The 15371-nt window shown below is 42.1% G+C and overlaps 1 protein-coding gene across 3 annotated transcripts in view; it reads right to left on the reverse strand.

Annotated features, from left to right (window-relative positions):
• Positions 1-15371, reverse strand: part of cep112 (centrosomal protein 112) — a 97616-nt gene that overhangs the window by 56002 nt on the left and 26243 nt on the right. For all 3 annotated transcript variants that reach the window (XM_062408746.1, XM_062408744.1, XM_062408745.1), the window contains exons 13-18: positions 13994-14148; positions 13568-13697; positions 13356-13448; positions 12570-12629; positions 11316-11395; positions 2291-2426 (exon numbers count right to left, since the gene is read on the reverse strand). In XM_062408746.1, coding sequence (XP_062264730.1) covers positions 2291-2426; positions 11316-11395; positions 12570-12629; positions 13356-13448; positions 13568-13697; positions 13994-14148 — 654 coding nt within the window. The remainder of the gene's footprint in view (positions 1-2290; positions 2427-11315; positions 11396-12569; positions 12630-13355; positions 13449-13567; positions 13698-13993; positions 14149-15371) is intronic.

Below are 15371 nucleotides of genomic sequence, written 5' to 3' on the forward strand. Positions count from 1 at the left end.
GGCTCAATGGGGAAAGAAGGAGTGAGCAAGAGGATGGGAGGATAAGAACAAGAGAAAGGAGTAGGAGGAAGAAGAGGAAAAATAGAGCAATACAGACATTTTCCAAGCATTGAAAAAAATAAGATATCACTCGGTGCCCAAGTTTGAAAAAAGGATCCCAGCCTGTTGTCAGTCGGCCAGCGCAATGTATTTATTGTAGTGGCTACAAGGCAAAGGGAGCATCCTACGAATGCAGATCTGTGTTGCTTTGTGTACTGCTTCTGTTTTGCTTGTCCCATCTATGTGTTTGTGCTCTATGTGCTCACTAATGCCTGATTAGGGCTCTCTCTCTCACTCTCTCTCTATCTCTGACTCCCATCAAAAAGACCCAGCCAAGTTATGAGTTTGTGGGATTACTGAAAATTAAATAAATAAAAAAAAAATGTATATATTCTTTTTTTTTGGGAACCAACAATTTAGTGGCACTTAAATGGAACTTAATTATAGCACTTTGTAGTTTTGCTCTAGTTTTGAGGAAATTGTACTTTCTTGATTCTAGTTGTTCTGGGTTTGTACCCTTGAATGCACTTATTGGATAATAGCGTGAGCTAAATGAAATGTAATGGGACTATGGCCCACTGTATTGCAGGTGTACCTCAGAACGCTGCCCCCCCACTACACTTTTTTTAAAGTGGCCAATCAACCTATATATACATGCTCTCCAGAGTTACTATGCTACTTTATTTATGTTATGTTGCCCTTTTCCTAACCTAACTGAAAACAAATGGCACAATATTGTGTTGTGGTGTGCTCCTCTTGTAACTTCCATGTCAGTTATAACAATACTCAAAAAGTGAAGTATTTATAGGCAACCTATTAGCTATACACTAATACGATTATTTGCTAAGCGAGTTCAAGCCTCTGCAACTTTAATAATGGAAAACCACTTAATTTTGTGTGCATTCTAAAGAGTTGAAAGGCAAGCAGCACAATTTAGACAAGAAACATTTAGAAATTCGGTCAGGGTGCGACTCAGGATGCTCTGTGCACCCCCAAAGATCCATGCGTGAGTTGGACTCCCACACAAACTCTCATTTTTTCCCACTACATGTGCCCCCGACATAATGATTAGCTGAAAAAACTTCACTAATGAGCGACTTAAACTTGCTAATCTCCCTAACATACATCGTTGTAAAACATTAAGGACCACACTCTGTGCTGCCTTGTCAATACCACACACACACACACACACACACACACACACACACACACACACACACACACACACACACACACACACACACACACACACACACACACACACACACACACACACACACACACACACACACACACACACACACACACACACACACACACAGTATAGCCATAAAATGCTTGACAAAAACGCCCATAGCCAAACTGACTTGTAAGACAGCTTCAGAAGTTTTCAGCTGAGTCCATATCGATCGAAGAAATCTCCAAAAAGGCAGCAGCCCACACGGTGTGGAGAGCTCATCGTGAGGCTGGCCTGGTGTACTAATTAGTCTGGCTGCTTAATGCCTGTGACCTGCTCTACATCGAATGCCGTACCGAAAAAGGAAGTGAGGTCAAATTGCGATAGCGGAGAAATGAATGCACCCAAGTAATGAGCATGATTATGAATCATTTCATTCGTTTGGAATGACTAAATGAGTGGATATGGCCTGGGGATACTTATGTTCTTGGCTCTCCCATATAGATTTTTTCACTATAAGAGCAGTTAAAAGGTCCAGAAAAAGACCCATGATCGGATGTAGGGCTCCCCACACAGCAGCAATGAAGGAGAAAGTGCGTGACGGAGAAAGGAGGACATAGGAAGGAATTCCAGCACAGCCAGAGTGGCGCCCTATTGCATCTGTGGTCGGGCTGCGTCTCTGCAATTGCTGAATGTGCGCATATGTGTATGTGCATGTGTGCCTGTATTGTCTTGGTTAGTGCCTGTCAAACAGCTCACTCTGTTTTGACTAAAGTAAACATGAAAGGGGGTTAGGTTAAAAATGTTTGTCTGAGCAAATGCAGCTATATTTGGCACATAACAGAAAACAGGGAAAATGTACCAGACTGATGTGCAGTATGTGAACATGAGAGACTGACTAGATGTAAGGAATGTTTTCACATAACAGAAAACAGGTGTGCATGGATACAGCCTAGAGTTAACTAGCTTGCACTGTGCATTCAATGTGAACGTGCTTTTTATGCCTTTCCGAACACACATATGCGTATGTATATGCTGGCAACATATGTGTGTGCTGCAAGTGTATATTCAGACCTGGAGCTTCATGTCAGCGTAGGCCTTCTCAGAGCTGAGCTCCACCTGTTTCTTCAACTGCTCCAGAGCCGTGTCCGCCTGCAGGATCTGCTGCCTTTGGCTCTCCCTGGCTCGGTTCAACTGGCTCTCCATCTCCCTTCGAACAAAGCACACACGCACAGAGATGAATATACGAACAAAGCCATAGAAACGCAATTGCAGACCAGGATTCCAGAAATAATTCAAGAAAGGAACTTTTATAGAACTTTTCAAAACAGTAGTTATAAAGTGATTTCAAGAAGGGAGAAAAGTAAGAGAGGAGAATAATAGATGGATGTAGAAATATAAATGTCGGAAAGAAAACGATCAGCCTGTTCTTTCTGCGTGCACAAAATGACTTTGGTTATTACTCCAGGGATATAAACCCATTTAAATCTACAGCACACAACAAAATGTTTTCACATGTTGAATGAAATCTTTGCAGATTTTAAAGGACCATTTTATTATACTGTCAATTGCGTTTTATTATATATATATTGTAGAGAATGTAGGAAAGTAATTTTGAGTAGCTCACTTCACACACTATCAACTTTATTAATGTGTGTGTGTATGTGTGTGTGTCTTCCATGCAGGCGTGCTGCAGGTATCGCTGGCATATGTCAGGTCACAGAGTTGCGAGCAGAGCGGATTGACAGACACACTGAAAGGGGTAGCCTCACACTGAGGGCTGTCAGAGCCAAGCCAGGAGGCCCCAGCCGTACCATCACATACAGCACGGCGAGGAAGTCAAGCCCAACCCAACCAGGCTGTGTGGGAACAGAGGTCTGTGTATTGGCGTGGTGGATGGTTAGAGCAAAATTAAACACATGATTTGTTTATGAGCTGGACATATACTGCAAACAATCATGTAGGCATGTGCTAAAAACATAGATGTTCTTTCTGCTCCAAGTGTTTGTCATATGATGCTCATACTGGGCTTGGAGTGCAAGAAGTTCAGGGGAAATCCTAAATCCATAACATCACCATTCCTGACGGGAACATGCTGCCAAAATCTGGCCCAAAAAATTCATAGTACTGTTTACTGTATGTGATTCTTTAATTCTTACTTACCAATTCATGCATATTTTATATATGTTCACAATCACATAGAACCTTACTGTGGTCTGGTTAATTATACAAAAACCACCCCACATTAAATTCTAATCATCTAAAAAATGTTTACTCAAATACAATGAACATCTTTATACCCCTAATATATTAAAATGCCTCACTGGGAAATACTACAACTGGGGTTTATAGATTAAAATGCATGTTTTTCAGACAAAGTACAAACAAAACAGGGAGTTTTATTTTATACTTAATCACATAGTCTTACAAAAATCCTTTCAAATAAAGTGAACACGATGAGCTGTGGCACCCCTGGCCCTGTGATCCGTTGATGCTACATGGTTTGAATTTTAAGGATGGTGAAAACATGGAACTGATGAAATTTTCACATTAGTTGAACTCTAAACTTCAAAAACAATATGCAGCTCTTTTCTAGTCGGCAAAGACACGACTGCTGCATAGCTTGAAGTTCACAGCAGTAGCTATTGAAACCATTCAAGAGCTGTCCGCTAAATAATGAACAAGGATAACAATGCTGCACAGAGAATGACTTGCTGTGCACGGTTTTATAGTTTAGATTTGACAGTGTGTTGAATACAGTACTCTGAGTTTGTGTGTCACTTTGTCTTTTATCCTGCTCTTGCATTTGATATTCCAACATTTGTATTTTGGTCCAGTGAGATTTTAAAGTAATTAGAAGTACAGGTACTAATTTACAGCAGGTACTCAATGGGTGGCTGACAATTGTTTGTGTTTGACAAAGCAGAGCTACCAAGTATGTAAGTAGATGGTATAGCCCTATGAACATGCAACTGTGTGCACATACTTGCAGAAACACACACCTCTTAAGAAAACTAAAATTGTGTCAATGCCTGCCCACACACACACATATCCAAAGTTCACGTTATAATTTTAATGATTAGTAGTCAAAGAAGCAACTTTAAGTGTTTATAAGGACAAAACACAGAATGAAATAAACAGAGAGACAGATGAGATGAAAAAAAAACAACAGCAAAGGAAGGCAATAAAAAAGCAGAGAACAGAAGCTGAGGATTGAAAGAGGAATGTACAAGCTTTCTCTCCTCTTTATAGTGTTCAGTCTCTTTGTAATTTTGGTCTCTCTCATGTTGGACATCAAACGACAAAGAAATTGTTTTTTCTCCCTCTCCCAATTTTGTGTACTCTGTAATTATTAATCAGTCTGGTTGCATTACTGCCTTCCAGGCGCAGACAGACACAAAGGGTATGTGGAAAGGTTAAGATGGTTAAAGACGGAGAGAGAGAGAGAGAGAGAGAGAGAGAGGAAGCTGGAAAAGAGGATGTCACAGAAATAGCAAGTTTTGGAAACTTCCAAGGCAGGACAGAAATGAAGTAGGTAAGTGTCGTGCTTGAGAGAAGACAGAACGCGCGCGTGTGTATGGGTGTGCGCATGTGCGAGTATACGGCCCTTTGTTCGTGAGCCACAGTCGCAAACTCTGTGTGTGACTGACAACTCCACTCAAAGAATGCACTATGACTGAGTTGGAGGTGGCTGCTGGGCCTATACCTCTGAGGATACACTGAAAAACTCACTGCAGCTAACTTCAAGTATGTGACAGCCTGAAACATATCATGCTCTAAAGCTGAGGACAGCAGGTAAACACATGGCAACTTCAGTGATTCCTGGGAGAATATTTCTGTGTGTGTGTTTCTGAATGCGTGTGGTCACTGCAGCGGTAGACAGTGTGTCACCATCAATAACAGAGCGATGAGGGCGAGATGAGAGGACAGAGAAAAAAGAGTCAGGGAGGCCTGGCAGGGAGAAACAGAGAGGGAAAGGAAGGAGAGGGGTGCCAGCGCCAGGGCGGCCGGTCGGCTTTAAATGGATCTCTGGTCAGAAAAGTGGAAGGAGAGGAGGTTCAAATTAAAGATGTGCCTTCTCTAAAGAGGAAGTCCTCTCATCCCTCAATGCTAAGCAGTTGTTTAAAGGGGAGGTAGAGAGGGAGGAAAGGAGAGAGGAGAGTTTGTGCGAGAGAGGGTGAGGGAGCTTCCGCCATCCAGCCGCCCTGGCAGACAGGAGGGATGCCGGTGTTTTCCGGACTATCCTGACCACAATGCCACGTGCTGCCTGTGTGCGCCACATGCTGGATATAGACCCAGAGCTTAATGTATATAAACATTCACAAGCAGTGAACGCACATTAAAGTCAATGCACACGGAAACAACTCTTAATTACTTATGCAAATTTTCTTTTCATGTAAGCAGAGTATTTGAGAATTGTACGGGCAGCAGTGTGGGTGGAGCAGCACATGGAAAAGACTGACAAACACACTAGAATGCACGCTTGCCTCTGTACGCCTCTGGTCTCTAGTATAAAAAGACAGAGTGAGAGTGTGTGTGCACACGTGGTGTGTACGAAGTGCATGCGAGTGCCCGCGCATCTGTGTCTGTGAGCTCATCCAAACGGAATGATAACGAATCCACAGACACATCAAAGGGGCCTGGAAAAAAAAGAGGGAGCACATAAAAAGAGAGAAAATGCAAAACTGAAATATTCAGCGCCCTCTGAAGAAAAAAATAAAATGGGCTTGGTTTTCATCCTCATCCCCAGAGAAAGAAAGAGGGAGAGAGGGAGAGGGAAAAAAGAGACAGAAACAGACACAGAATAAGAGACAGACCACAAATAAGTGAACACAAAAGAGAGACAGCACAAGGGCAAGAAAATATTAAAGACAGAGAGAGGAGGAGTTGAAAAGAGAAGAGGAGAAAACAGAGAATCATTGAGTTAGATGACTTTAAAATTGCCTACAAATGTGGCCTGCTTATAAAACAGCATTTCAAAACACGATATGAAGCAACGCAGACACATGCACGGAGAACGAGGCTTCATTATTATCATCACCGAATGCAGCATCGGGACGCCAGTCTTAAATGAAACTTCATCTTTACAACCGTTCCTGTGATTTGTCTTAATTTCGTTTCTTTTGTACTTATACCTTTTCCATTGGGGGTTCAACTTGTGACGCTGCAGAGGGCTTAGTGCCTTGCTCAAGCATTATTCTAAATGGCCAGATGACATTTCAATTAATCTTTACAAAGTGTCTCCGATGATACGTACACACTCCAAACAACAGCGGGGATAGAAGCTGTGATTTTCCCTCGCACTAGTTAGTGTCCTACCTCAAAGCCAACTTAACACCCTAAGGATCGGGAAGGATGAAGAGGAATCTGGTGCAGTCCGGGCTGACAGTACCACTATGTGGGTGGATATACATGTGGGTGAGACAGAACAAAAAGAGACACACACACACACACACGCTGTCTCTCTACTTCAAAATGGCTCTGCAGTTCAGTTAGTTGCAACGCAGAAAAATTAGTCATTTAATATTCCTACACAACTGCTTCAGTATAATTCAGACACAGTGCAACGTGATGTTATCTCTTCTTTTTAAAAACACAACTTAAGCTACAGCTTTAGTCTTGATCCAGCAGAGTGAGTTATATTTTTTTTTATGGGAGAATAGATCTCACTCATCACATCACAAGCGGGGGGGGGGGGGGTCTTGCTTTTGCTGTGCATTTAAATGCTATTTGGCTTTATGAATTATGCAGACTACAGCATAAAATGCTAAATCAACTAGGCACAAGTCCCTAAAGTAAACATACTGTATTTACATATCCAAAACATAATACAATATTATACAATGGCAAATTAAGCTGGAAGGTTTTATTTAAACAGTGAAAGCCCTAAAGACAATCTATCCGGATTGAGCGGTTTCAGAGTGACGCAGCCGGCTCTGGGATAAATTCATACTGACGCTGATGTTTGTAAGTAAGCTAGCTTACTGGGGAAATGTCAAATTTAGTTATGTGTGACAATCATGTTGGTACGGCGAGACATTCAACATCATTACAGCGAGATATGAAAATGTCAAAATATCAAATGAGACCAATTTTGAGGAATAGAAACTGCAACAATCAGATACGACCAATTATATCTGAATGACTAAATGTCAAGAACACTTTTTTCAGAGCCCAAACTCATTATCAGCTTCATTATATTTCAGTATAATTCAATATTTGACAAAAGAAACACTGTGTAGACTGACTTCAAAGCATTACAATCAACTGCAATAACACAAGCTTTTCTTGTTCATTTTTTCAGATGCTTGTTTTGGGGCTAGAATTTAAATACATCTAATAATATAAAAACGTATATCTCGTGTTAGGATTGTCTCTGGAAATCCGAGAGTATCTGAGAGTGTAATTGTCCGTTAACTCCGAGAGGACCCAGTTTAAGAGCTCTTTACTGTTTTCCATTTGCCAGGTCTGTGGGATTGGATTGGTGATTAACCCATCGCCATCCTCTCCTTTCAGTGCAGTTGCCACGGGAGTAGATATTGAGCCCCGCTGAATCTTTTCAATATTCAGGATCCATACATCCACCTGCTCCTGCACCTCAGCACTTACTGGGGCTGCAGGCTGTGAAGCCCGGACTCAGCTATACCTCTGTGTTCCTCTCTCTGGACCACCACCCCTGCTTCCCTCCATCCCTCCTGTCATGAGACAGGAATGCTGAGAAAGATAAGAGCACTTCAAAGACCCACACAGATGTCGAGTACGCAGTTCTGCACACGCATGAGATAACATGAAAGAACCTATTGATAATTCCTACACCTTTAAGAGTAGAGGGAGTCTATTGCATTCAAGCATTTGGGTTTACGTGGACACACACTAAGAGAGACACACAATGGCAGACACAGACACACACTTTGTTAATAATTGGCCAAAATACTCAGTTTGTACTTCTCAAGGTCTCTATAATGATAGCCTGGTGTTGTGCTGTGAGAAAGCATGAGGACATAGGAGTAAAAACATGAAACTAAGGATGAAGAGACTTAGTGAGAGAGTGGGTGTAAATTCTACACACCGTGACAGCGAGTGTGGTGAGTGTGTGCACTGGTTTGGACAGGCACTCTCACAGCCAGTAGCCACTCATGAAGACGAGCGCACTTTCCCTCCAGCTGCCTACAGTAGAGGCGGCTTCTGCCACTCCACACTGGAAACGATCAAACTGAGGAGAAGTTGCTGCCGAGACGCAGTGAGAGTTTTCTTCAGCACGGCACCACACCTAAGCAGGCACATGTTTTTATAAATCCAGCCGGGCGCCAAGTGGCAGGGAGGAGGAGGAGAAGGAGGAGGAGGAGGAATCGGTATGGAAAACAGCCTTTTCACCGAGAGAGAGAAACACTGTAATGTAGAAATTAAGTTGTTTTCCTTTTCCCCCTACTTTAACCATTCAGGCGTTTTTTCTGATGTTTCGTAAATCGTGATTTGGAGGTCATTGTTGCAAAAGCAGACAAGCTGTTTTCAAATGAGCTCCCTCCATCTTTTTCCCCCTCTGTAGTGCATCTCTCCATCTCTATGCTAATGCCCTGTAATGATCTGAGGCACGATAGGATGAAAGACGAGGAGAGAAACTTGTTCTCGGCACAGCTTTGTAGTGCTTTCTGTTGTTGTTGCTATAGTAACAAAGACCTGGAACTGAAATTGGCACAGCGTTGCCTGTTTGCACGGCAGGACCATACAGTCTATAGGCAGGACGGGGTGATGTTCTTTTTAAACAGGAAAAGAAAGAGTGGGTGTGTAAACCATGGAAAGAATGGGGTGTGGATTACAGCTACTGTATATACACTACATATGAACAGCTATTGTCTATTGTCTCTTACACAGAGGACATAAAATGCACAGTGTGTGTGTACTTTTTGATGCATTATGCGTATTAATTGTTAGTGATGTTTGTGGTGATAAAGTTCATTTAATTGTTATGTATCAAAATGCACACACAAAATACATATCACAAGAAAAGGTACATAACGCAGTGTCTGGCACATGAAGGCACATTGAGCAAATCCACTAAGGTGTAATTAACATTTATAATCGACACACACACACACACACACACACACACACACACACACACACACACACACACACACACACACACACACACACACACACACACACACACACACACACACACACACACACACACACACACACACACACACACACACACACACACACACACACACACACACACCTCAGTGCGGTCTTCCTTTGACTTGCTTTGCCTGCTTTGAAGTTCTCCTGGATCACCTTTAAAGGCCGTCAGCGCTGCCACAGCAGCAGGCAGGTAGCAGACATCAGACTGCTTAGTGTGTGTGTGTGTGTGTGTGTGTGTGTGTCTGTGCGTGTGTTTTTGTGTGTATGAAGCCTGAGTACTTAATTAGCTAAGAGTCCAATGGGCCACTTACCGTTTCTCAGTGTTTTATACTAAACGAGGGAACGACTGGCTCGTTACTGATACTACCAACAAGGATAATTTATGCGCCACTGGATCTCTCTGCTGTGCTTTAGCTCGTCCTCTGTTGTCGGGCTGACAATGACAAACAATAAGCAGGCACAACCGTCAATGTCCCTTTGCGATCCTTACGCAAAACTTGTTTTCATGTTCTTTCACACAGACAGAAACAAAATGGAACAGCAATAGTAACTATCCTCTAAAGCTTAACGCAAAGTCTTTCTCACACACAGACAAAAAAAAAAGATGTATGCTTTTTTTCTGATGCCTATAAAGACACACATTGCCTTGGGCAATTGATACGCAAATCATTATTTGAAATCCACAGCGTCTACGTTGCTAATATATTGTGATAAACAAGTGAAATCTCTCAGGATGGCACTGTGACTAGCCGTGACCATGCATGACCAGAGCTGGAAATGAGGTTGCAGAATGTGTTAATTTGTGCAGAACAAACTCTAGTTTCATCGGGGAAAGTGTCATCCACTTGTGACCAAGTAAGGCAGGTCTGTATGGGATTAATTACCAAATGGAATGCACTGACTGAATGACTCTTTTATTATACTTATACCGCATTATTTTCATTATCATGTCTCACGTTAAAGCTGCTTTCAGATGTACGTGTACTGAAGTTGGGATGTTTACCTGGAATTTTCCAGAGGGTCTATATGTGAGAATGCAAATGTCTGAGTCAGTAGCAGGTGACTTTTTTGGGTAAACTTTTCCTGCCAGCTTGTAAAATATCTTGAAAATGTACAAATAGCCTTTAGAATTGGCGATAGGAGGTCGTTGATGTACTCTAAACAAAAATGCTGATTTCCACATTTATTATGGTTTGGACGGTTTGATTAAATAGTAGTATTAGGTTTGATCGCTCTTCTCAAACAAACAACACAAATGCCTGCTACATGTGAAGTTCTGATCAGTAAAACTTCTCATCAGTTTCCAGCCTCTCTACTCAATCTGTGAGTAACAAAAAAGATCAAAGAGTGTGAGCAATGGCTGGCTTGAAAAGCCAAACTCCACCTTAAATCAGAATTCATACACACCTCTCTTATGATCAAAGGCTCAAGTCAGTAGATATAAAAAACTCTCCAATACAGTTTGAAGCCACTAAGTTAAGGCTAAAATGTCTGAAAGTAATAATTGTATAATAAATATCATGCTTCAGATATATTATATACGATGGAAATGTCATGACCAAAAGGGGGTAAATGTCTGTACAGACACTAATGAAGTAGAAAATGTGCCAACTCACCTGTCAAACAACCCTTGGCACTTTGTTTGTGTGTTGATGATACTATGAGACTTTGTGCACAACTAACCTTAAACTAACCACAATTCACTTCTGACAATTAACCTGAAACAGGACCTCAGGATTATTTAGTCTCTCATTCAGAATGGGCTTTGTTCCCCATGACGTCTACTGGTGCTGAGAAGCTCAGTTTTTATACTGGAAAAGGTCCTAAAGAGGTTACAAAAACAAGTACACACAACACACACAAACACACGCATGCATGCAGCTTCCCTGACAGTCTTCCAGTCTGTTACATCATGCAACAAACAACACTTTAGACTTGGCCCTCACCACCGTACCTGAGTGCATCCTCTAGTTTGGCTATCTTCCTCTTAGCCTCTGATTTCTCTTTCTCCGCCTCACTGTGGACTGCTAAAACCTGAGAGGGTGAGAGAGGGCGGGAGTAAAAGAAGAAGAGGGAGAGAGAAAGAGAGAGAGGTAGGGAGAGGTGTAAGTGAGTGCAACGGCAGACACCATCAAGCATCACTCAACAAAACTCTCCTGCCTGTGACCTTGTGCATCTGGTCTCGTCTCTTCTCTCTATCACCCCATCAAAACGTTCCATCTGAGAATATCTGCCTGCGCAGAAAGGGCCTCTCACTCTGGATGAATGGCAGCCATATGGGCCCGTCTTATGTCCAGATACCATACTGTGGCCCCCTCCACATATTTCATTTAACACTCCTGCAGAGTGGAAAGAGGATTCTTTCCAGAGGAAACGAAAAAGAAACTGAACCACTGACTTCTCTGTCTTTCACTTTTCATTTAATCTCATATCACCTTGAAAAAAAACCCGTAAATGTGGAAGTAAGGACAGAATAAAAAATAGCCTACTGCTGAGGAAAACACGACAAAGCCACAGTTTCTTTTAGAGAGGAGGAATTAATTAAATTCTCTCTGACCATGAAATATAAAGTGGACAGAGGCCTGTTAAGTTCTTGCAGGTGTATCAGTCAGAGGGGCCCGGTCTTTAGCTATGCCAGCCCACCACCAACACACACATCGTAATTGTGGCACTTTGAAGATGACCCAGGTGCAGCATGGTCTTTAAATCTGATCTTCATCCAAGACGTCTGGCCTGGTCTGGTCCAGCTCAGATCTTTAACAATGGTCTCCATACTCTTTGGTTTATGACTATGAACTATGGCTTTAAAGAGGGCCTCTAAAAAAAGAACTGGGTGTAATTTAAGCATAGGACTATATGTTACAATGACAGTGCAGACAGTAGAAGGTCCATTTTAGATGTTTACCAAGTGACAACGACTTTGTTTGGATTTACTTACGACTCTTGTTCTCAAGTTTTTTGGAATGACGACTTGTTGCAAAAAGTATAAAGTATCCAAGCTCCTTCATCCGGCCTTACATGTAGCTCTTAATCATAGCTCTGATTTTACGAGACCAGACATAAAGTCTAAAAGTATGGGGAACCAAAAGAAACATGTGACTCCATGCTTTGATCTCCACTTGACCGTAATCACTTTGTCCAGGGCTTTTTGATCTAATGACAGAAGCTGTGGAGCTCAGTTGATCAGAGGGAGCAAGTTGAAAACTACCTTTTTCTCACAGTTGGTCTGCTGCTCATCTTTTTCTTGCTGGAACTTTATCTCTTGATCCTGAAAGGGAAGAGCAAGCAATATGGCAATGAACGAGTGATACTGTGACATGAACAATATATTGTGTTAAAAACTAACCAAGACACACACACTTCACAGAGACAATCCCATTCTAACCTTAGTCATATTCATAGCTGGTATAACCATGGTGACGGCAGAAGAGACACATGCTTTTGGTGCATAGATAAGTTGTACGTGCAAACATTAAAATGTGCCCAAACACAGATTAAAACGTGCAATATGTAACTTCAACCACTAGGGGTCTCTAAATCAAAACAATAACAAAAAAAACTGTTTGATGACACCGTGAAGGGATCATGGGAGGTGTTGTCTACAACACTACTGTTAATGAAAATCTACCTTATGTGACTCAGGTAAAAATCCTGTTTACGGATGATGTCATGTTTTAAAGTTTAATTCGCGTAAAGCGGCCAACACCGACGAAATGAACCATTACGAGTCAATGATACATACAGTGGAAGGTTAAAAACCGCAGACTAGCAAAATGGCTAAATGGCACGGAGTGTGTTTTTTCCTTTATCATAGGTCAATTGCCCCGGAGGTTATAGCAATGGTGGGCAAATCCGCGGGGAAAGAGGTTCTGACGCAATCAAAAGGCAACTCAAATAACTCCTGTTACCTTTCACAAAATGGGGGATTTCTCTGGGTTTGAACATTGTTGAAATATTTGGGGATAATATAATTAACAAGTCGCTCAGATCATACCCTGACTTGCTGGTGTCTTCGATGTTCATTGTCCTGCAGGTGCTGTTTGAGCTGAGCCACAGTATTCTCTAAGTCTTCTATGACCTCCGACGCCTGGATGAAGAAAACAGGGAGGAAGCTGGTTAGAAAAAATGTTAATCACCCAATTCTTAATCAATAAACAGTAGATTTATCAGGTCGGGGGGGATCTGAGGTGTTATGCTGATGTGGACCTTAGCGGCAGACAGAGCATGTTCCTGAAACATGTGGCTCATGTCAGTCTCGTGTTTGGCTTGGAGCTTCTGGTTGCTCTGCTCGTGCTGCTTGCTCTGCTGCACCTTCTCCTTCTGTAGCATCATGGTCCTGTGGTAAGTGAAGAACTTTATTCAGACTGTGTGGTTGGATTATTAATACACACGTCACAGTTAAATCATTAGTCACTTCACTTTCTAAATGCATTAGTAACATGTTCTCAAACAGCCATTTTAAATTAAAGGATTGTTACTGTGTATCTATACTTGGCAGATTGCTATTAGCTTTCTTTTTTTTAATTAGCTTGATAGGTGTCATATAAGTATAAGCAGGTGTATCCTCTTCACCCCTCTACATTTCTTGACCCCTTTCTCTCTCTCAATTTCACATGTCAAACAGCTCCAGACCGTCTGTTGGCCTCCTGAAGTTCAGCGCTGATGGATGCAATGTGGATCTCCAACTGGGCCTTCTCCTGTGACACCTTCTGACGCAGCATGTTGCCCTTTTCCACCTCCTCAGACTGCTGTTTCACCCGCAGCTCCAGCTCACGCACCGCTTGTTTCTGGATCACACGGATACACAGAAACCAATGAACCATCCAGCTTGAACCACTGAAGCCACTAAACTGTCAAAAAATGTCATGTCAGACGACAGCGTGGTCCAATAGTACAGTCAGACAGAAATCTGGTTCGGATTAACACAATTCCAAAAATTGAGAGCTGTTGGTGATGATGTGACGTATAAAGCAGCAACGTGGCAGTAATATCAAAGTAAATATGGAAAAATAAAAGTTTTACACAAATTTGAGCTATGCAAATGTTTTTCAACAGAAAGATATTTTTGTGCCTCTATTGATAGAGGTGAGAAAACAGACAATCTTGGGGAGAGATGGGAAACAACAAACAAACAAGACCACTCACACTAGGGATGTTACACTGTATGGATGGTAATATACAAGAAAACACCTCTGCATATTAGGTACATGTGTACATGTATATTAATGTCAATTGATTATAAGTATTAAGTGGCACAAATGAATTGAAACTTACTCTACTAATCATTCTCATTTCAGTGCTTATTCTGAATGTCAAAAGTCCAAAGGATACAGAGATCTTCTTCCGGCACCTCGTTGATGAAATGTCCCCTCTCTGCATACGGTCCCTCAGCAAGAGTGAGTGTGTGTGCACATATGGAAACATGGAATGCAGTGTGGGCAGGCTGATAAAGGCGATGACGGGGCGCTGATTAAAGATGGAGAATGCTAGTAGATCTGGATGATGACAGAGTCCAGCGACGACAGAGGGTGAAATGACAGGAGAGGAGGAGGCCGCGGTGTAGTTGAAAAAGTATGAGGGCAGCGCTTAGCGAGGCCGGTGAGAGAGAGTTTTTGTCTTTGTGTTAACAGTGTAGGCTACAGAGGAAAGGAACAAGGGGTCTGTGTTGTGCTGGGACGCGTGCTGACACTTAGGTTTCTGGCAGGAGATGAGAAGAAGCACCTCTCCATGCCGACGCGGGACTGGGTACACCTGGACACGCTCAGTGGGAGCAAATTATGAGCCTTAATGAGGTATTTTGGAAGAAGAATTACAAGGTGTGAAAGGCAGACTACATAAGCCACACTGTAAGCTCTGTTCTCCTTCAAAGTTTTAGAAGTGATTAAGTGTTTGAAGATGAAAAAAGAACATGTAATAACAAAAAAGATTCATGCAGAGTGAATGATGACCTTTTACAGTTAACGTGTCAGAACTAAGGCCAGCGGCTGCCTGCAACACTCATCTCCTGAGG

This window comes from Platichthys flesus, chromosome 16, assembly GCF_949316205.1.
Source record: "Platichthys flesus chromosome 16, fPlaFle2.1, whole genome shotgun sequence".
NCBI lineage: Eukaryota > Metazoa > Chordata > Actinopteri > Pleuronectiformes > Pleuronectidae > Platichthys > Platichthys flesus.